The sequence below is a fragment of the Paralichthys olivaceus genome, chromosome 6 (genome assembly GCF_024713975.1).
Source record: "Paralichthys olivaceus isolate ysfri-2021 chromosome 6, ASM2471397v2, whole genome shotgun sequence".
Taxonomy (NCBI): domain Eukaryota; kingdom Metazoa; phylum Chordata; class Actinopteri; order Pleuronectiformes; family Paralichthyidae; genus Paralichthys; species Paralichthys olivaceus.
In genome coordinates, this window is record NC_091098.1 from 4,239,493 (window position 1) to 4,262,908 (window position 23,416).

Here is a 23,416-nt window from a genome sequence, read left to right on the forward strand (position 1 = left end):
GACCCATTAGGTCACCAGGCCAAGAAAACCAAATTGGCCCCTCTGCTCTCTCTCTCTCTCTCTCTCTCCCTTCTCCCTGAGGAGAGTTGTACCTTTCCTGCTCAGCCAGGGAGACATTCTTCCTACCCAAGCTCCTCGGACATCCAGACAGTCCTGTCCGAGGCAGACTGTTAAAACCTTCCAAAAAGGCAGCCACGTGAGAGCCTTTCTCTCTGCTTACGTAGGCTGCCTAATAAGGTGGGTGTGTATAATAGATGATTGTGGAGAATGAGGTATGTCACATGATGTGTGTCACATGATTGGAGCAGCGCAGCTCGAGTTGGCTGCCTGAACTAGCTCGCATGGTTTGCTCCATTTGTGCAATATTCATTTTTCATTTTGGCCAAATTTTTATTGAAACAAATGTTTGATAACAAAAAGTTGAATATAGTAGAACATCTCTGACTTACTTACTTACTTTGGTATTCACTAGATTTATCACAAGAGCAGAAATAACAACGTGGGAAACAACGATGCATCTTCTTCTGTATTTCTTCTGTATTTCAATGTACAACATCCACATCCTGTATTACTGCACATGGCTGCTTTTTCATCAGTTAATATTAGTTAATAAAATCAGTCAAATATGAACTTTTTATTTAGAAAGTGCTTTAAAAAGTATATATGTTATAGACTGTTACTCATATTACAAGTATGCTGTAATTTACAAAATAAGGTTTTCAATTTATAAATCTATGACAGTGGTCATAGACTTACTGTCTTAGCCTCTCCACTGCACTGAGGTACATTACTCTGCAGGTCAACAAGTGACTCTGCTCCTCTGTTGTTTTCTAATCGCTCACACTTAAAAATGATCTTTATAAAAACCTCCTTAATGCATATTTATGTTCCTGGATAAATGGGGCGACGCTTCTTCTGCATCAATAAAGTAAAAACACTGCGTTACGTCTTAACCTTGATGTCCTGACTGTGTACGTCACGTCACGTCTTGTGTAGCAGGCTTAAACATGCATCTCATAAACTTGAGCGTATCAAACAAGCACATAGTAAACGTCAGCCCTGTACGTGTAAGTGTAAAGTGAGCACATGTCAGAGGAGTGAGGAGGAAGCAGACTCCGACAGAGACTGACACAGGATGAATGGACCTTTAATGTGCGTCTTTCTGGTTCTGAAGCAGTTGTGGTTATAATTACTCAACGGTGGGACATCACTAAAAACAACATGAATGGATTATGTTCTGTCTCTGCATCGATGCAGAGTCGGCCACGTCGCAATGCACCTAAGAATTAAGAAATGTCCACAGCTCTAGTGCTCACCACTGTGCAGAGACTAAGTGGATGGATGATGGAAGTGATGATGGATTATAATGGCAGTAACACTACTGCCCTGCACATCAGTTAGCATACCTAAAATTCCGCAGGTGTCTCCCACAGCATCCACATATATCTTCCTCTACTAGTGTCACCCATTCTAACAGCACATCCATGAATGGCTAGAATTGTTGTCTCTCTCTATGTTACATGTAGGCGTTCGCATCCTATTGGATAGTTAAGTCTAAATATGCATTCCTAAATCACATTGTGTCCTTACGTCTTGCCACTGAAGAGTTGGAGAGGGTACATCTCTGTCTGGGACATGTGAATTAGATATAAAAATCCATGAGCGTAGACACTCTACAATGTACTGCTAGTGGGCCCTTTATCTATAACCTGACCTTGGGTACTGCTCGGAGAGAAGGGAGTATCTGTGGAATGAGACAGATGAATGAATCCATTCATTAAATTCATTCTTGCTCCTCGGATATTTCTTGTTTCTTACATTTGGTGGCAAGATTTTGGGATCAGGCCCAAAATCAGACTGTCCCTTACTGTTACCCATCAATTCCATCACTTTTACTCTCATTTACAAAATCAACTGGTCCACTTTTCAAAGTAGATCCACCAGAAATTCCTAAAAACTACAATAGTGACAAAGACACGTCATCACAAGTTCTTATGCGAGATATACCGGTTCACACTTAATCTTTCATTATTCTGCAGCTCTCGAAGTTATAATAATAGAAAATGGTAAATGTCACAATCAGCAATAAGGAAATAGTGAATAAAGCAATTATAAAATTTGTCATAGCACATAAAAAATACAGGCCTAGCCACCTCACATCATCTTCATTCAACATTTAAATTTGGTGACATCTTGATGTTAGGAGTAGCAACATGAAAGCATGGATCCATCCTGCCTTGTATCAACGGGTCAGGCTGGTGGTGATGTAATGGTGTGGTGAGTGTATATTACATATTCACAGACCGATTTTCAAACTGTCAGTTTCAGCATATGTCCCTAATATTTCATAGTGTGTAGTTGTTTTTTTATGAGGCAAAAGACAAATTTGTGAGTTGCTATGGTAGAATATGTAATAAGAGTGGAGCAGAGCATCAAAAGACAAACTCCAGGAGTTTATTTCTACATTCAAACATGGTCATTCAGTGTGTTTTTAAACGACGTGGAATGTCGAAAATGTTTTTTCTTTTGCCGATGAGCTCACTATGTAGTTCTGCACATCGACCTCCCTGTATAGTGAGTAGGGGGTAGTGAATGAGTAGGGGATATCGGACACAGCCAAAGTGTCACATGATCTCAGTATAGCTACACTCATTCTTAAAAGGGATAGTTGACGAAAAATAAAAATTCACTCTTTATCTCATCAACACTGTGGCAATGAAGGGGTGAGTGAAGTGCTTGAGTCCACAAATCACTTCTGGAGTCTCTGGGCTTAACAGTGTTGCAGCTAAGGTGACCCCTTCTTCAGACATAATAAAACAGAGAGAAACATAACATGCCTCCATATTGCTCGTGTGGTGTCATCAAAGTGTCCGCCAGCCCCGAAACTCATAACCTGCGCGTGCCCTTGGACGAGAGTGTGTGCCGTTTTCAGTGTGTCCCCGAGAATGTGAATGCGCCTCCGAGGAGTTTGATTATTTCTGAAGCTTTGGCCGCTGGTTTCTTCAACGATCTTTCTTACATTTCAATAAAATTGCAAAAGACAGTGCTTAACGCTCAAGAAAAATAGGAACTTAATCCACCAGCAACACCTGAGAGAGGAAGTGTGCAGTAAAATCATATTATATTAATATATTTAAAGGTTAAAAATCCAGAAATGATCAGCTCATATTTCTCTGTCTTTAGCTTCTTTCTACAAATTCAGTCTTCTGCTTTAATTTTTTGGAAATTCAGAGACAAATTTTCTACTTACACACACACACACACACACACACACACACACACACACACACACACACACACACACACACACACACACACACACACACACACACACACACACACACACACACACACACAGTAATAATGAATAACTGATTTATTTGGTAAATCTTTAACAGTTTCAGAACAAAATTCTTCGCACTGAATGATCGATAATTACAGCCAATATTCACACACACTGTGAGGGAACTTCTATGTGCTTACATTCAGAAAGATAAATAGCTGGGTGTCACAGGTAAAAAGAAGACAGGATCAGGGGTACAGGGAGGTCGTGGTAAAGAAGTTATGCTGTTAAAGGTGTACACAGGCACAGAACACAGAGAATGGCTACTTTTTCAATGGAGTAAATCCATCTCTAATAGGTAATAGTACATGTTTTGAGGTAACAGAGACAAGCAACATTTACGTCCAAACCATATCTATATATTCTTAACGATTTCAAGCTCACAAAGTTATTCACATTGTCATGTGTTTTCTCCTTTGAAGGGATAATTACCCATGTGAACTTTGATGTCTTTCTAGTGATATACCATCACTTTCGGCCCAATAATTACTCATTTATACAGCATGGATGATAGAGATAAAGTCTACATGTGCATGCTTAGTCCCCAGGATATAGTTACCTCCTCAGTTGCCACTATGCCACTGGAGTGAAGAGAGACTAGAAATGGGACTGAGGCAAGAAACACTGATGGGCATGTGCATCAGTGTCTGACAGGCAAGGCACGGAAAGGAAAGAGGGAGGAGGGGAAAGTGCAGAAGAGGGGCTGGGGGAGAAAAAGGGTGGTGACAAAAGGGATGGGTTGCGGAATGGAAAAGCTACAGCAGAAACCAAATTTGTGGAACAGTTCTATGACAATACCAAGTTGGTTCTTTTTGTTTCACTTGTTCAAACTGTCATTGGATTTTCACTTGTCTTGATTTCAACATATTACACATTTATAATTGTTCAGTATGGACTTATGTGTGTTTGCATGACAGAGTAAGGTGCAACCAAACATTTTTTTTCCCCGGGCTGCGCCCAGAGCTGGCAGCAGACACGCTGAATGTCAAAAATGTAAATATATTGAACTATATATCTGCGAATGTGTGTGTGTTGGTGTCGTGGTGTGCTGAAGTCTACTCATGTTACTGTATGCAGTCCATGACGTGTATCTGCAGCGTGTCCATATCTGGAGCCTGGTACTTGCACTTGGGACAACATAAATCCGGCAGCTCCTCAGATCCAGCTGCCCCTTGATCACTGACTGGCACCAAACCCTGATTACGGAATGATGAGGCAGCAGGTACCGTGTTAAAAGCTGGACCAGGGAACACCCCTAAAGAGAGGAAAAAAAAAATCAGGTGGGAGAAAATAGACACTGACAACGTCAACGTTCTGTGGTGTCCTGTTTGTGGCAAGCAGCTGAATTTGAGTCTAGGGTTCGCTCTCTTTTGGCTCAGTTTGTTTTGTCATCACCAAGATCATATTCTATCAACTAAAATGAGATAAAACATACAACAAAGTTAAAGATGAGACTAACAATTATTATTATTATTATAATTATTATTACTACTTGTGCAGTGCCCGTTCTACACATGCCATAAAGACAGAGATTTCTCCTCTTACCATATTGTGAATGGGAGATGTATATAATAATTTTAAAAATGATGCTTCTTTAACACGCTCTGGAGCTTTGTCAGAATTATTCCTTGTCCTTAAGAGTCCTCCTCAAACAGTTCTACTGTACAGAGCTGCACTTTTTATAAACAGTCTATGATGCAGAGGGAAGTTAGAAACCTGTATTCATCCTACCTGGTTTACCTGCAATGAAGATGTTATAGTCAATATTTGAATTTGCTTTCTTACTGTTCATGTGTGGTTCATACACAAGTTTGAATGATCGACTGAACTTGAGTTATTTTTTAATACATTGCATATCCGCAAGTTCAGATGTCTGTTAAGTAATCTACACAATCTTCAGACCCAAGTTCACAACTGTAATTCAGCTATTGAGATATAAAACATTACAGCAGCAAAACTATTTTTGTATCACACAATATAACAATCTGTGTGTGTTAGTTTTCATGTACCTTTTGGAGGAGGAATGTGTGGCGCCCGTGGTGGAAAGTCTTCCACATGCCGCTTCTTCATTAGCTCCATACGTGCGCTACAGAAGTGAGCACAGACACATTTCATCAGTGCTTTCAATACAAGCACGGTACAAATAAAGATACAGCTCCAGGTGTGACATGAAGCTGCATCTGATCAGCAGTTGAGATCTGTCTCCCTGCTGCGGGGCTACAGTAAGATGTGAACTTCCTCTGCCACAAAAAAGCAAATTGCAGGAGAACACTGCAGGAGCTGTAAAACCAGTACATACATAGTTCAATATAGCTTCCCCTTACCCATATACAGGGAAGAAATAATTCTCATAATTAAAATGGGTCATGTGTCATCCACTTACCGTGATGTGGCTTCCTGTTTGAGCCTGTCAATCTCAGCCATGGCCTGAGTAAGTTGGTCCTGCAGCTCCTCTTTCTTTTGGTTCAGCTTCTCTCTTGCTTCTCGCTCTGCTAGGAAATCTGCCTTGTAGATCTCAGCCTGAGAAAACACACAGACAGCGACAGAGGGAGGGAGATTTGACGTTAGAATGCCATAAAGATGTTATGGATGATACAATATTTGTTGTTTGACAATTTCTGCAAATCACTGAAGACGACAAGCTGACATTCACACCAATGTCCTGCCTTGTCTCCCCATTAACACAGATCTAAGTAAAAAACAATAACACTGAATAAAGAAAACAAGTCTTAATATAAGAAAATATTAGAAAAATATTAAAAGAAGTATAAGGAGAAAAGGTATAAAATATATACTATTGTGTACTATCAGCCTGCTGTGTGGATGTGAGAGGAAAACCAGGTGTTGTAGTTTTCTTTTTAGCTCTATTTTTCATTGTTGATGCAACTATTTCTAACTCTTTTCATATGAACAAACAAATGCAACACTAGGTGTCACACAATAGAAACAGAAAAGTAAGTAAAGGAAAACAACTACAATTTGAATTTGGAAGCGCTACAACACAGGGGACCACGGAGGAGGAGACTGAACCGAAATAAACTATTTTAAATGTCAGTATACTGTATGAACAGCAGCTCAGCCAGAAGCACGGTGCTGTTTTCACCACAGTGTGTTTACAAAATAAGTCAATAACTAATAGATAGATTTTCACCAAACTTGATGGGAATATTACTTGGCAGGTTGTCTCCAGATGATTAACCTTTGGAACGTTCACAGTCAACAAACAACTATGGTCTGAAAAAACTTTATGTACGATATTGCCGCAAAAACAAGAAGCAAGCTTATATTTATCAGAAAATGATTCCCCATCATATAATAAGTGACGTCACACTGCAACCATCTGATACTAGTTTTGGAGACAGAGCAATTTTGTAACTAGGCGCACCAGTGGGACTTGCAAATATGCCCCACGTTTTTGTTGCTTTTTTAGAATCATCATGTTTAAAGGCCATCACGTGAAATACCTGGAGCGATCGAGAATTTTTTGCGTGTGCTCCCAGATTGGGAACGTGCTGGAGTTTACTCACACACACAGAGGCCCGAGGCTGCGTTTATACACGATGACAAATGAGCCAACAACATCTTGTGTGCGCTCAGTACTACACGAGACGTGACGCGCACAGCCAGGACTTTGTTAAAGTGACCTGAGCGAGACAGACACCTGATCCATCTAAGCGTGATGCTTAGCTTACCTTAGAAAGAAAGAAATCAACTACAAAGTTACTGATGACGGATCTTTGAAATGAACTAGATGAAATAAATAAAATAAAGAACATTATTTTTGATTCCCACATCTAAAAACAACCTGTTCAAGCGGTGGGATCACAACCTGCCTACCGGTGGTAGGACTGTACCTGAGCAGTGAGGACAGGAACCGTCTCCAGTGAGCCTTTCTGTTGCTCCACCTCTTCCTTCAGTTTATCGATGAGATCCTGCTTCAGGGCCAGCGCTCGCTCTGCCTCCTCTAGTCGGCTGCACAGATCTCCTCCCTGAAGGACAAACATACAACAAACACACAAGACACATGAATGGTAAGAGCCACATGAATGAGCTAAACAGCAAAACTAATGAGAGATGTTTAACTATGTATTTACCTCACTCTTGAGTTTAGAATCATAGTCTCTGAAGAGGCACGTGTAGGCATGCTGCAGTTGTGTCAGTTTTTTCCTTAGAGAAAAAAAGAAAACTGAATTTGACCTTTTAGTATAAAATACCATATCTCAGGTATCATGCTAGAAAAAGGTGAGAATTCTGAATGAAACTGTGCGGCTGTTATCATCACTGTGACACTCTTGAATAAACTTAGTAAATTACAGGTGTATTGCCTTCCTATGGAGCCCTTTATGTCCTGATTTTAAAATCTTTTGAGGAGTTGGTGAGATAATAAAATGAATGTATTGAGAAAAATATTCTAACAATTAATTAATCAATTATGTAATCCATAGCATCAGTCGATATATTGTTGTCACTTAACAACCAGTTGGGACACTACTATCTGTGTGTGTGTGTGATGCACACACTTCTCCTCTGTGACCACATGTCTCTCGGTCTTCAGGGCCTGCTCCAGGCTCTGGGTCTGCAGCAGAAGCTTGTCCATAGCCACATGATGCTGCTTCTTCTGCTGCTCCAGCTCCCGCTCTGCCACCTGAAGGGCCTTCAGTTTACTGCACAGCCTACACAGAGGTAAAGAGTAAGACATCAATAGAGAGACGACTCTATGTTCTGTATATACACATGCTGTTGTGACATGACCGCTCACTTTTCGTCCAACATTTTGCGTTCATGCTCGCTTTTCTCTAGACAGCTCTGTCTCTCGTTCAGTTCTCCTAATAGGGAAGTTGCCTGGGCTTTCAAAGCCTCACAGTCCTTGGCTAGCTGCAGAAATACAACATGTTTTTAAGTTAGTGGATAAAATGTTGATATTTGAAGACTTCTACAGCACCACCATATTTAACTTCATTCACTGTAATGTCATGGATTTTTGTCGATCATACCTGAGCACAGTCCTTGTCCTTCTGTTTCAGCAGAGCTTCAGTTCTGTCCCGCTGAGCTGAACTCTTCTGCAGGTAGTCAAGCTTCTCCTCGAGCTCCCGATACCTGCGTATAAACAACAGCCAGCTCATTTTAGTACTGACACAGGCTTCCATCTGCATTTAAATACATGTATGTATGTCTGTGTGTACATGTATTATTACAATAAACTTTATATATTACCATATTAATATAATAACAATAATTTAATTTGAAAGTCTTATCTACTCATAAGTTACAGAATTATCAGTCTGACCAATAGCAACTGATGCCGGAAAACATTAAAACAATTAACATCAACGTTATTGATCTAAAATGCAATGGAACCGAAATTAAAAGCATAAAATGGAAAATACTCAAGTTCATTAAGGTCCTCCAAACTGAACATAACTATAGTAGTGGACTAAATGCACTTAGTAAGTCACTACTGGCCCCACAAATTCAATAAACTAGCTGATTCTGTTGATCGATCGATAGATACATCGATCGATGGATAGATCTTTTATCCTGATATTTGATCCCAAAGGAAATTGTGGTGTCTTCCACTTAATTATTATTCTATTATTGAAAGAATAACTTTGTCTTAACAGAAAAACTACTTGAGACAACATAGTTACGTACAGAGTAAGCACATAAAGAATGAAACAATAACAAAACAAACAATAAACACAAACAGGGACCAAATGAGTTCAAAAGTAAGAGGAAGAGACACATGTAGACAGCAGACATGCACACAGTAAGAAAGAAAGCCACACAGAGCGGTGGGCTCACCTGCCCTGTGTGGCCTGAAGCTGCTCTGTGAGTTTAGCCAGACTAGAGCTGGAAAAGGAAACAGAAAGAGAGCAAGAGGAGGAGGAGGAGGAGGAGGAGGAGGAGGAGGAGGAGAAGGAGCCTTTTATTAAGCAGAAGTAACGCAGTGCTACTAAAGCAAGGTCAACTGAAATTCAATCAGTCCGAAGATCCAGTGACTTCAAGCCAAACACACAAGGCAAGTCAGTTTAGTGCCATTAGTTCCAAACAATGCACAGAAGTATTTTGAGTCAAAGGGAAAATATTTGGTACCAGTCAGAGGAGTGCTGTGCCTCAGAGCGATGTTGAACAACCTCTTCAGCAACACTGTTTGCCTGCGAAAACATTCACACACGCACACACACACACACTTCTTTTAGATCACCTATGTCTATCTATAACCACATGTAGTCTCCACTGGTCATAGAGACATCACTTACAAGCAGTCGAGTTAGGTGACATACCTGATGTACCGGAGGGTAACAAGAAACATGAGCAAGTTAGTTGTCTAAAATTTTGAATCAAATTCAATACTGCTTGAAAATATTTGAAATGTGATCAAGCCTAATACACGTATTGGGGAAAAGATGCCTGTGCTGATTTTAAAGGTGGAGTAAGCCATATTATTCTGAACAATTTGTGTAAATTCTGCTGATATCTCCTCACAGTCCACTAACTGCATGTTGTGTGTGCGCTGACCGAACACCACTGTTCCCTGATAGAAGTTAACGAGCGACTCACTGAAAAGTCGTCTTCCAGCAGTTGTCTGCAGTGCACGTTCAGTGTTTTGGAGGCAGGAGGAGGTGCAATGTATTGGTTACATATTTTACAAGTGTAGCGTGCTCTCGCTAGCTTTTACAAGATGACCAGACCCAGCTTTAATGCCTTTATGAGTTACAATCTAAAACCAAAGTCGACACTAGTGTGAGACTGAGGCCAGAGGGTCGAGTGAGAAGATGCTATTAATAATGGCTGCATGTCACACAGGGCTCTATCCTCCTCTATCTGCTTCCGACCCGTTTCTATCTTCAAAATACCCTTTGCTGAGGGAAACAACAATAAACTCCACCTTCGCCACCACTGCCACTTTTGTCCACGCCTGTAGATTTAACCAATAAATCAGACTTTATAGATCCCCTCCCCAGGTCACTGACAGGCACAATTAATGGTCAGGAGGGAGTTAAAAATTCCAGAGAGCATTATTATTATGGGATGTAAAATTAGTGAACACGTGGACTGTTTTTCCTTTCAATGGGGCCTTTTCATAGTAGTGGGGGTAAAGGCACCTTTACGTACCCTTTTAAATACAAAATACCTTTCAGGCTCCTTTTTAAGACAGTTTACTCACTTGTTATTGTCTGATTTGTAAATGTTCGAATTAAATTCAACCCCATTGTTTACAGAAGATTATTTGACAGTTCAGAGCTCAGCTTGTCCCCCCCCCGCCCCTTCTCACTGTTGCCTGGCACCCGACCCCTGCTCTCCCGTCTCCTTGGCATTACAGCCCTGGCTGCTAGCACAAAGTCCAGTCTCTTTTACAAACTGACTGAGTTTCTGTGGGTCCTGACTGTATCCTGTATGAACGGTTCATTAAAACGTGGAACAGTCATATATTGGACTTTTGGCTTTTAACAGCCGTACACAGATCAGCTTTCGTTCCGATGTGAGACGCTGTGACCTAGGGCAACAGTTGGCTGTGTGCGCAGTCATGTTGGTTTGAGACGTGCGAGTCAACACGGGTGACTCATCCTTTGAGCGCCAATTAGTGACTAATTTGACGAGCTCAATGTGGCTTGATTTGTAAGACGTTATTAGCCGCATTGATCTAGGTTAGATATCTGAAATGTATGCTCGCAATTACATTTTAAACTTAATTTCCAATGATGCTGGCTGGACATTAACTCGGTCATTTTAACAATGAATGCATTAATGTAAAAGCATTATTTTATGATTTGTATGCAAAAAAATCTAAATTTGTAAAGTAACTAGCAAGAGCTAAAAATAATAGTGGAATAAAAAGTACAACATTTGCCTCTGAGATCTAATGGAGTAGATGTGTAATGTAGCATGAAATTGCAACACAATGCAGTCTCTCAAATATGTATCCAGGGATTAAGTAAATGTTACATTCCATCATTGTTTAACTCACATCAGTACAAACAAACAACAATAAAATGCTAATTTATTTGTCTATATGATTTGATTTCAGTTGTTCTAGTCTCCTAGTCTTTAGTCTCGTATATGGGTGACAGAAGTTCAACCACCTTTTTTAATAATGGCGTGAGAGAGCTGCCCGAAAATGTACCAACCCTGTTTAAAACCATTAGTTCAATTCTACTTTACATTTCTCTTGACTGAAATGTTGTGATTTCAAATGTTTTTTTCACAAGCGCACGTTTGCATGTTCTTGTTGCTCTTATTTTCTCATGTCTCTCGTGCTCTCTGAAGTACTGCATCACTGCACTAGTTCCTCGGATAGAATTTCTCCGTGATCGGATCAAAGCGTCACCTGTGCCTGGGCAAGTTTGGTGCGTAGCTGCTCAATGCAACGCCGCATCCGTTCCCTCTCTTTCTCTCCCTCTTCTCTGTCCCACTCCAGCTCTTCGTTCTTCTTCCTCAGCTCTCTCATGCCTTCCTCCAGCTTTTCTTTGTGGCTCTTCAGGAGCTGCAGGATCTCGTTTGAACCTTCCACGGGCTGCGGGGAAAAGTGAAAGAAACAGAGACGCGTGGATGTAAAGAATCAGCACTGACAGGAGGGAGGTTAACTGAGATAGACTATTGTCACCCTAGGACAGAGATCAAGCAGGAAAGTAGAAATACACCAAGATGTAAGATAACACAAGAAGAGTGGGTATTGACAGTGCCCCAAACTGTGTATTAATACTGTGAAGGAGAAATCTCATAGAAAAATATTTGCTGAAAAAAACAATCCAGTTCCTGCTCGGAAGTCCTAGGAAAAGACAAGGATGACCACAAAGTGTATATTGCGAAATAGAAAAAACTACTTTCAGTTGAGTTATTGGATAATTTATAATATTTAAAGTGCTGTTGAAGTCAGTGGCTGTTTTCCGAGCAGGAAGTCAGGATTTCTGACCTGCGTGCGGTTACAGAGAAGGTGGTTGGTGAAGACTTAAACCAGACAGGTAAAACTTAAATCAAGTCTGCAGATCTGATTGGTTGAATCAATATGGAGTGAGCAGTCTCACCTGGCCATTATCCCTGCCCATAACCTCCCCCTGTACCTCTGAAAATGAGGACGGGGGAGTAGGGAGGTAGCTACTCAAGGAGACATCCTAGGCACATGGACACACCCATTAGATAAAAAATAAACAAATACATGAAAATTAAAGCCAACAACAACGCCATACATCTTACCAGGCTGCGAGGTGGTGTGGTCTGTGTGTGTTGATCCATCTCTTTGACTTTCTTTGTCTCACGCTGATCTAGAGTCTGAAAGAAAACACACCCCTTGTGAGCACCCTAATGAGGACTTATAATTCCTGCTTCTCTGTCATATAAGTGATGTTTCAACGTTGGATGTTCATATTGAACGTGGTCACAGTGGCCCCATGAGACAAAGGCTCAGGTGTCAGAGGCTGTGAAAACTATTCCAGTGGGATTCATACTGATTTCAGCTTGTCACAGATTTCTAGATTCACTCATCCATTGCCAAAAATTTATTTTTCTCCCAAAACACTCTACTAAAGAAGTATTACAGGCATTTGATGTACTCAAGCATACAACTAATCCATGGTGCTGTTGTTACATATGCAGTGGTTTGGTGACAGCATAATGACACAAGCAGGATTTACTCTTGAAAGCCATTATTTTCCCTCCATTTGGCATTTTAGCATAGTTCCCTATATGAGAGAAGGCATAAGTAGAAATCAACAGTTTGTGATGCAATGATGATATCTACATTTAGGTTACACAGGGAGGCAGGGAATTAGTGTCATATCCATGGAGTCAGAGAATGCATGCAGTAATCTTTGCTGTTGCTGCTGTTTGTTCTGTCCTCTAACATTCGTGTCAGGATCAGGGCTCAAACAACTATGGACAGCAGTGAGAGGATGAGGCGGTGCTCATGAGTGTTCGGTGCACCGTCCCTCTGCAGACTTGTGGTTGTTCAGCCAATCAAAAGAATGTTGAAAAGCAAGGAGGGCTGAGCTGAAATCGTCTATTTCGAGCAGAGGCTCAAATGACAGACTGCATCACAGGCAGTCTGAGAAGAATACAGACGTTTGTGACTCAAGCAGGGCAGCTCTTGTAGAAGAGTTTCTCTGTGATCATTTTAAATGCCAGTGAAGGCTCTGCCACTGTTCCTTTGCTGTTTTTAAGCGATTTTTCATTTTTGTTTCGGCTGTGTGCAAAATCACTCATAGTCCACTATATAGTGAGTTTGCCATTTTGTAGTGCTATCCAAACTTTTAGTGAAACATTGTATCCCACGGTGCATCGTGAAAAGTAGTGTACAACCAATGGTCACTAATCGAGACGCAGGGCTCTGAGGTGGTGTGTCAGTCAAAAAGGAGCAACTCTGCTTGCTGGCCCGATAAACACTGGCAGTGGATCCTGCAGTCACAATGTTGGACACTTGGTTACACTAACTTTAAATATATGACTGGCTTGCTTACACATTGCCATAGATTCGATAGGTGTTTAAAATTGTTGCAAAATTACAGTAACTATTACAGGATAGTGAACTATCCTCTGCGTACACATGCCGACACAGGATCACAATATATAAAATGTATATCATGTAAATGCAGAAGTGCCTGAAACAGCTGTGTGGCTCTCACCATGCTAACCTGCGGCCCCTCGTGTGGACCGTTTTTTGCCGGGCGTCCCTGCAGGTCTTCTGTCTGGCTGGAGCAGTGAGATGAGGACGAGGCTGGTCCATTTACCAGGCCCTGTAAGGAGTGGTTTTCCTGGGCCAGCCTCTCCACCAGGGCCCTGGCCTCCTGGAAGCGAGAGCTGAGAAATTCTCTTTCCTCTCTCGTCCTTCGTTGCCACCCCTCCATCTCCTCGCAGCGCTGGCGCAAGGCTAGGTTGCTTCGTCGCAGGGCCTCTGAAGGACAGAAGGGCAAAGGCAAAAAGTAGATTGATATGTAACATGGTGCCACATAAAATCAATTAAATACAAGGGGGATTAATGTGAATATAAATGTAGGCAGTTTTTCTAATTTTGTGATGAAGATATAATGTGAATTTAGGTAAATAATGAAAGAAAACTTGGATAACACAAATAAACCTTGACTGAAATCAGCACAAAGACCTTGTGAACAGCCTCAAAGACAAACTCCTGAAAGCCACCACTGAAATCAAGGCTCTCAAAGGACAAACTCATTCAGAGAGAGACCAAGAAACAAGGAGCTTGAACCAGAGCCTATATTGACTGCCTGAGTGAACTCATTGAAGAGCAGTAAGGCCCAGAATGATACACTGGAGGCAAGACAGCCCCAGGAGTTCAGTCAGGTGGAAGAGACCTGAGGCAAAAAGGTTGAGGCTCTCTAAGAGGAAAACACAGCTCTATAAGAGCAGGTGACCATGCTGACAAGCGAGCAGAGCAAGCTCCTGATTAAAGAGAAGTGAAGCAGAGGGCAGGGCGAGGTGTGAAACCATTGAGCCGAGCCTGCGCCAGGAGCCATCCATGTCGAAGATAACTGTGGCAAAAAGGTGGAGGCCCTCAACACAGAAAAAGAGGCTCTGGAGGATGAGGTAGGCCAACTGAAACAAGTACAGCCCCAGCTTACGCAAAAAGATGACGAGCCGCAGTTGAAGATGGAAAATGTGGAGGAGGACTAGCTGAAGGGGGGGGGAGTTAAACCACAGAGTTGGAGGAAAAGATGAAGAAAGGAGAGAGGAAGTGGTGGAGGTTGCTCTTCAAACACCTAATCCTTTTCCTTCGTCCCTTTACCCTGTCTTACTCCTTCCTTTGTCCACCTCTCAGTCCCAACCCTTACCCCTTACCTCCAACCTTCCTTGTGAACATCTAGTTCATGTACAAATTGTACATAATTGTAAAAAATAAATGTGAAATAACATATACCTCTGTGTGTCTTTAGATACAGGATGTGTGGCTCTAATAATTTACTACAGTATTGGTTTGTTTATTTATATAAATTTAAAGGTGTAACTTGTGTTCGATTTCAAGTCAATAACAGGAGTCAGAGCATCATTGTGTCTGTACGCTCTTAAAATACACTGGGTCGGCACGGTTCACTCTGACAACTGAGGGGGACAAAAATAAAATGTGATTTGAGCTGAGCTGATTTAAACAGCTCCTTCTCTAATGATAATACTCCTGAATCGAATGTGTTTTAGAGCCGCTACAATGGAATTTAGCGCTCCTGTCACATGACCCTCTTTCGGGAGAATACAACCAGCGTTAGCCTCGACCTCCAGTGTGGAACACAACATGGAAAACAAATCACAAGTGTTGCCGAGCCTGTTGTCCCTGCTTACAGTTGTTGTGCAGTTCAATTCTGCATTTTACAATGAAACAAATGTTTAAATGTGTAGGGGCATACTATTATTCTAGCAATCTGTGCCAGTTCTGCAACTGGCAACCAAATGCTTCCTGCTCACACCAGCGCGCCCATGCCCAGTGTAAGTGAGTGGTCGTGTGATCGGTGTTTTCAGGGGCGTTAGTATGGACATGATTTGAAACAAATACAGAGCCAAAACACTTGTGGAAATAGTAGCATGCCTAACACAATCCACTTTACCATCTATTTAATTCCATCCGTAATGACTCCATGCTGAGATATACTAAAGATGTGTCATGAGTGCTGGATATGCTACCTCTAAGCTGCTGGTTATCGCCCAGCAACCTGGTCACAACTTCGTTGGCAGCCAGCTCAGGTGGGACCCTGAGGGCGCCTCCACTGTCCTCGCCTGACATGTCCCACTGCATCGGGCCATCTGGCTGGGGCTGCACCATCCCTGTGGACACAAATGCACGTGTTATGAATACGAGTACGTACATTCATCACGACACCGGACACATGGCAAATACACCTTTACTTTCTCTTTCTGTTTGCCCTTTCCTCTGAATCTGGGCCCCCTGCTCGGAGAGGAGGCCCTGTGGCCTGCTGGGGGCCGCTGATGTGTGCTGGTGTGCGGACTCCCCCTGAGCTGTCAAAGCAAGCACCGGTGGTCTGCAGGGAAACATGACGTCACCCCCGGTAACCACGAGGCAAAGAGCTTCGACTTGAGACACGCTCGATTCTGACATTCGTCAAGGAAAGTGAAACTCTTCTCGTCCCTTGCAATGCTGTTCCATGGACGTGGTAGGACCACCGGATGTTTACTACAGCTAACACCCATGTTGTTTTTCCTCCCCGCAGTGACACGGGATCGAATCTGACCTCGGTACACCTCGCTCACACACACGCACACCAAACTCCACTTACCCCCTGTCCTGTTCCGCGTGTGTCGTTCAGAATAACACGCTGTTCTTCACATGCGACCCTGGGAGCGAGCGAGGGCTGACGTTATGTGTCCGAGCCGCTTGGTGCTAGCGAGTTAGCTTCTGCGATAGCGAGGGTGATTTAGCAAACAAGCGACGGAACAATCTAAAGTCGCATACGGACATAGAGTCAGCGTATGTGTTCTGAGCGGCAGCTGGCTCGATGTCATGAAGTTGTCCTTATTCTGTGTGGCTCTTAGGATGGGTTAAGGTTAGCAGTCAAGCCGAGGCGACTGTTGTTAGCTCCAGAGGACATGTGTGATACCCTGAATTCAGACTCTCAGGCAGCACTTCCTCTCAGGCTGCATGCATCCTATCGTTAAGGCTAATAGCCAACTCTAACCTGAGATTTCTCAGCTCCTGATATTTGAGGATGTCCTTCGGTAATTCATGCTATGTCAGTAAGTGTAGAAACACTCATTTTCAGTTTCATATGACCAGGGAGGAGGAACACAAAGTCTTCTGACTTCAAGCTGCACCTGTTTAGAAAAAGCTCTACACACATTGTCCAGCATGCAGACAATACAAAATACACCACTGTGGTTGTATGCCTCTGCCAACCAGAGCAGTTTCTGTCTACATACGTTGTTCTGCAGATTCCTACAAGGTCACTGTGACCTTTACCTTTGGCTACCACAAATCAGTTAATACCTGAGTCCAAGTGAAGGTGTTTGCCAAATGTGAAAGGATTCCCGCGAGGTGTTCCAGACAGATCGCATCAGTGAAGCAAACAACCTTGACATTTGACTTTGACCCCCATAATCTATTAATTTATCATGGAGTCCAAGTGAATGTTTGTTCCAAATTTGAAGCAATTCTTATATGGCATCCTTGAGATATCACATTCAGTAGAATGTGACAGATGGACAGACAGATAGACAACCCAAAAACAGAATGTCTCCATGCCCCTGGCTGTCATGGAGGCATAAGAAGTGACGGCAAATTGTAGAAATGAGGAGGACTCACTAATGACAAGGAATAATTCTGAAGTAGCTGCAGAGTATTAACACTGGACAAGTGTTTATATTACAGTTTTACTATTTATAACTGATGTCTATTTTTTGACTGTTGTCTTTGCTGCAGTAACACAGCAAATGTCCCCATTGTGGGACTAATAGAGGATTATCTTATCTTAAATATGTAGTATGTGAATACATGTTTATTATAATATTGATATCTCTCTGTGTTTTTAGTTCAATTCTTTTTATTTTATTATTACTTTTATATATTTCCAGATTTATTTTCTTACTATTTTTCCAGATTTGTTCTCCCTACATTTCACATATTACTTGTGCCGATAGAGTTGTGTTTAGTGCACATTCATGTACCTTTGAATGTTTTTGCCTGTTGTATTTGTACTTTGCAATTTGAAAAGAAAACCCTCCACAGACATCCATGTTGGGAGTCGGTGCTTGCCTGCCAGGCTGAACTGAGGGGGAACCGATCCCACCCCCTCAGGAAATCCCCTCGCTCCTTCCGCAGTGGGAGGTGACGTCGGCAGCGGCGCTTCCTGTGCTGTCGTGCTCAAAGCGAAAGCACAATAACGCGTCTCTGAGAGAAGGAGGCGACATGATGCTCTCTGCGCTTCTCCCCCTGTCTTTACTGTCCGCCTGGGTTCACCCGACCTACTCGCTCTACTTCCACATAGGGGAGACGGAGAAGAAATGCTTCATTGAGGAGATTCCAGACGAGACCATGGTGATTGGTGAGATGCTAGCTGGACGATGCTAACGAACTAGCCCTGCTCGCGAACATCTGCTGAAAGATGCCTCTCTGAATGTGGCAGCAGCAAACACACACACACACACACACACACACACACACACACACACACACACACACACACACACACACACACACACACACACACACACTGACGAGCCCTCAGATTATTCGATGGTTTCCTGATGGCGCCTGTAGCGGCCGGTCTACCTGCTGACACTTCCCATTGACGGGCAGCGACACACCTGAGTTCATGGCTTCACATTCTGAACAGTGACCGCGATAATGATGACACATATCACTGGTTTCATGATAAGAACCAGTACGATAGAGCTCAGACACGACAGTTCCCACACGTTTCCTGTAAAGTTGGTAAAGATCTGAGATACATCAGGCCACAAACCTGTTTGTCTTTCCTGTTTGACAGGAAAATACAGGACTCAGCTGTGGGACAAACAGACCGGCTCCTTCCTCCCAGCCACCCCCGGCCTCGGGATGCATGTGGAGATCAAGGATCCAGACACAAAGGTCAGGACAGAGGGGGTAGTAATGTCCAACACACCCACATGCAGATGGATGCAATCATAAGATTCTTCTCTCACACCTCTCCCAGATAATCCTGTCTCGTCAGTATGGGTCAGACGGACGGTTTACCTTCACTTCCCATACTCCTGGAGAACATCAGATCTGTCTGCACTCCAACTCCACCAAGATGGCTCTGTTCGCAGGTGGAAAACTGGTACGATCCAGTTCATTATTCTCATTTCATTTGACCCGATCAGATATTTTCTTTCAGAGTGTTTCACACAAATATTAATGACTATAGATGTTTCATATTATATGTGTTCAAACTGGGCCAAATAAGTGCAGCATCTTTATCTGTAGTTGGGCTCACTCAGTAAGTCAGGCTTATCTTGAGGAAGCAAGATCACAAATCAGGGTTAGATCAGGCTGACAGGTGGAGTTACCATGGAAACGTTTCCATCCCGGGTCAGGTTAGGCTCAAGCTGAACTACTGCTAAAATCACTCTGCATATGCCTTGACCAGTTGGGTTGAGAGGAGAGAAATGATTACAAATACAAAATTATTTGCTTGGTAATAAAAGCAGTGTTTGAGTAACTGTCAAATCTGGGTCCTGCAGCTCTGGAGTCGGAGATATGTGCAGAATTAGGACAGAGAAGAACTAGAATGGCTCAGCAAAGTGCATCCCTCCGCCAAGGGTTAGGACAACAGTCCTCTTAAATTCAATCAAGATGCACCAAACTCCACACACACTCAGACATCAGCTCCCTAAATGTCAAGATCTAGGATCTATACATTATTCCATTGGAAAACATCCTATCTCACAATGTTATGTAAACTGGAGGGAAAATCCTAGATCAGCACCAATATTAAACAGGGTCTTCCCTTATTCCCCACCGAGATTTGTGTGAATGTGTTGAGTTGGTTTTGTGTAATCCTGCTTGCAAAGTCTCCAAACAACTGGATGAAGCTATCGTGACAGTTGTACTTTAACTTACTGTCAGTTTGATCTCATTTGACACTGGATGTAGCAGGGTCTGCACAATATTAAGAGCTGCAGACTTATAGCGAGAGAGCATTTTCCTTCTCTCTCGAATGGTCCGACACACCCACGCTGGTGTTTCCAGTTATTCTGGCTGCTCAGCTCCAGGCCCTGGCTGCACTGATCCTGGGAATTACATTATCTCACTGACTTTGTCAGAAAGATGGTGTTGTGATGGAGCAAACTGAACAGTCCTACTACATGCAGCAGAGTGAACAGGAGAGTGAGTGAGGTGTCACCTGGGGAGAACTCAGAGATGAACATGAATGCAAGGGCTTTAAATGATATTTACATGAAGGTAAAGAAACAGACACACAGAAACAAATTAACGATGGTGTATGATCTAATAAAAATACATGTTCCACCAGTGCAGTTCCACAATTCCACTTTTAGCAGTACGTCTCTGAGTAAGTCTCAGTTAAATTCGATTTTTGCATTGGAGTTATTAAAAACTGAATCTGATTAGAATTCTATTGGTTTTTAAAAAGCGCATTAACTAAATAAATCAGACATGTATCATTCCTTTAAGAGTCCACAGAATTCACTACAATTCAATACACTGTCTGTTTCCTGATTGCAGAGAGTGCATCTGGATATTCAGGTTGGAGAACATACCAACAACTACCCTGAAATTGCAGCTAAGGACAAACTCACCGAGCTGCAGCTGCGAGTCAGACAACTTCTGGACCAGGTTGAACAGATCCAGAAGGAGCAAAACTACCAGAGGGTCAGTTAAAAAAAAAAAACATTTACACCAGAGCATGTTGAGATGACAGCTTTACCACGTTCAAGATGAGGAAGTGGGTATAAAGTTTTAGTGACTTCATCCTGTGTTGTCTTTTCCAGTATCGAGAGGAGCGTTTCCGCATGACGAGCGAGAGCACCAATCAGCGTGTTCTGTGGTGGTCCATCGCTCAGACACTCATCCTGATCATCACTGGGATTTGGCAGATGAAGCATCTCAAAAGCTTCTTTGAGGCCAAGAAACTGGTGTAACGTGTATGTGAGTACATCAGGAAACAACATAAAACACGAGAGGACAGACTTGACTGGGTGGAACAGAGGGACGTCCACCCACAGAGTCACAGAAACATCCAGAGGAAGACGCGTGGTCTTTCTATCAGTCATAAATGGTACAAGCAAATTTACTGTGGCAGTTATCAGTGCGGGGCATTGTTTTATTTTATTGTTTTTGGTTTCTTGCTAACGTTTTAAGCTATTGTTGTTTTTCTGTTAGCAGCAACACCATTCCTACCGCCTTTCTTATCGTATCTTCTTGACATCACTGGTCCGTGTCCTTTTTTTTTTGGGGTCCCTGTCCAAGAAGTTTATTTTAATGTCCCACAGGAGTGAGTGAGTACAGCAGGATATGTGTAACAATGAGAATGTTAGAGCTGTTAATAACCAAGTACAGCAGCTTTCAGACATGCGCCGAACTCAGGAGAGCCTCCGGAGTTTCTCTACAGGGGCCGTATCTGTGAGTGCAAATGTGTGAGTGGGAGCCCGCAGAGTTTCTGCGGACTTCCTCCGTCATACCCTGTTGAATAAAATCCACAGAAAGAGCGGAGGAGCCGAAGTGAGAACGCGGAAGAACATCCTCCATGGGACTCACTGCATGCGAGAAGGTGTGTGACGTCTCTTAACGGGCAACAGACGCAAAAAGGAAAAATTACATCGAAAATAAATATCTCTCTACAAGCGTAGAGGAAACAGAGAAAGATGTCAGGAGAGCTTTTGGTCATAAAAGCTGACGTCAGTGTCCATAAGCTGTAAACACACATCATCTGTGCTGCAGTTACATCCTGCCCCTGCCTGCTGCACCACCCCACACCTGAACGTTGTGGAGATTTCTGTATTGCTGTGAAAGCTTTTAAGTGGAGAATTTCCTTTGGTTGAAAGGCAAACTCTGGAGAAAGTCTGGACCCAATCCTCTGGACTTCCTCTGGAGTTCATGTCTAAAAACATCTTAATTTATTGATTCCTGATTTTGTTCGTTTGTTGTTAGTGTTGCACATAGTTTTATATTTTCCTAACAGTAGCTTTTAGCTGTGGTCACACTTGCAATGCAAATATACAGGCCTTGATTCCTCCATGTACATGCGGTGACACGTTGCTTGAACCCCTGCATTTAGTATTTATAAGCAGACCATAAACACTTAATGGTTTATAATTGCCTGAAATATAAGGTATTGAAATCTCCCATGAAGAGAATTTACTGGTGATTAGACAGATAATTCATCTTTAATGATAACACACATCAACAGATCCTCAGTGTGTTGTAAAAAGTTAAGTTCTATACGCGTCCATCCGTCACAGGTGAGTTTATAAATCAAAACTCACAATGACATGTTGAACCTGAAGATTAATTGTAAACCTTAGAGGCAGTTTGACCAAAGAACATAAATACATTTAATTCAAGGTTCACTTCCCATCTTGTAGCTCTCAGCCCCATCGTGTGGCCTTCATCAGAAAATACGGTTTGCGGTCTTTTGGAGTAATTGTAAATAAATATTCCACCTGACATGAACGCAGTAAATAACCTATATTTTATATGTCGACTTGTCAGTTATTATTTGTCTGTAGACCAGTCACACTCTCTTCACAGAAGATGCTGTGACTAGTGCATTGTAAATCATTACATGTTCACTTCTTATCAATATGAAACAGGGGTTTAAACGAGGTGTTACCATCCTTCCACCGCCTGTACATAGTTTCCACATGGAGTCCAGTTCGCTGCTCATTTTTACCAGAGCACGGTCTGTAGTTACAGTTTGTGATACTCGCCTGTGATTAGCAGGATTCTAATGAACGGTGTAAATAACAGGTATCACTTGGTGATTGTTTTCTAATGCCTTTCATACGGACTAAATGATGTGCAAGTCTTTACATTTGTTTCGGTTGTGTCACAGAGTTGTTTCGTGTCATCGACTTATTTATTGAGCAGTCATGGTCTGGGTTTAATTGCTTATGAGACATTTGAATTTCTCAACACTGGACAGCGTTTTAATTGTTAGGAGTTCTAATGAAGCATTTGTCATTTGGAAGGAAAAGTCATTTCTCTCTTACATTTGAAATGTCCATTTAAAACTGCCCTCGAGATGCAATATTTTCAATGTAATTTTCTTTTCCAATTTGTTACAGTAATACTAATACTCTTCCAGCTTTTCCAGATGTCACGTGCATGTTCGTAATAAACTGTCTCTCATCTTATTTGTGCCACTTTGCCTCGTCTTGAAGAAATACACAATAAATGGCTGATTCTTTTTCAACAGTACAATTTATTGCTTGGCTTCCCTCAGAGCCGGACTCCAAACTAAACCTTGTTCGGACAGCAACTGCCATCTACCTACAAGGCGATTTCCTTTAAATCACGACACAGAAAAATACACTAACCTTTTGACATCTTTGAAACAAGATCACCTCTTTGCATAGGCCACCTTTTATCCCCAGCAATGGCGCACAGGACACACACACACACAGGGTTGCACAGGAACA

General features: G+C 42.2%; 2 protein-coding genes across 7 annotated transcripts; one reads left to right on the forward strand and one right to left on the reverse strand.

Annotated features, from left to right (window-relative positions):
- Window positions 1–3,361: 3,361 nt before the first annotated feature.
- On the reverse strand, window positions 3,362–16,935 carry ikbkg (inhibitor of nuclear factor kappa B kinase regulatory subunit gamma). 4 transcript variants are annotated; one of them, XM_020089092.2, is made up of 16 exons: window positions 16,579–16,908; window positions 15,968–16,108; window positions 13,963–14,231; window positions 12,539–12,613; window positions 12,370–12,456; window positions 11,673–11,858; window positions 9,437–9,498; window positions 9,146–9,193; window positions 8,338–8,440; window positions 8,103–8,218; window positions 7,864–8,016; window positions 7,438–7,510; window positions 7,198–7,332; window positions 5,727–5,863; window positions 5,353–5,429; window positions 3,362–4,598 (listed from the first exon to the last, which is right to left on the reverse strand). In XM_020089092.2, the coding sequence occupies exons 2-16, from the start codon at window positions 16,104–16,106 to the stop codon at window positions 4,408–4,410; spliced, it is 1,851 nt and encodes a 616-aa protein (XP_019944651.1). In that variant the 5' UTR covers window positions 16,107–16,108; window positions 16,579–16,908; the 3' UTR covers window positions 3,362–4,407. The 4 variants fall into 4 exon arrangements, with proteins under 4 accessions (XP_019944651.1, XP_069382683.1, XP_069382684.1 ...); XM_069526582.1 differs by lacking the exon at window positions 9,146–9,193 and having other exon boundaries at window positions 16,579–16,925; XM_069526583.1 differs by lacking the exon at window positions 12,370–12,456.
- Window positions 16,193–23,190, forward strand: tmed4 (transmembrane p24 trafficking protein 4). Of its 3 annotated transcripts, none has more exons than XM_069526587.1 (6): window positions 16,193–16,455; window positions 18,024–18,339; window positions 18,784–18,884; window positions 18,970–19,095; window positions 20,502–20,648; window positions 20,768–23,190. In XM_069526587.1, exons 2-6 carry the CDS (start codon window positions 18,204–18,206, stop codon window positions 20,915–20,917), a joined length of 660 nt encoding a protein of 219 aa, XP_069382688.1. In that variant the 5' UTR covers window positions 16,193–16,455; window positions 18,024–18,203; the 3' UTR covers window positions 20,918–23,190. The 3 variants fall into 3 exon arrangements, with proteins under 3 accessions (XP_069382688.1, XP_069382689.1, XP_069382687.1); XM_069526588.1 differs by having other exon boundaries at window positions 16,212–16,537; XM_069526586.1 differs by having other exon boundaries at window positions 16,432–16,455; window positions 18,117–18,339.
- The last annotated feature ends 226 nt before the right edge of the window (window positions 23,191–23,416 follow it).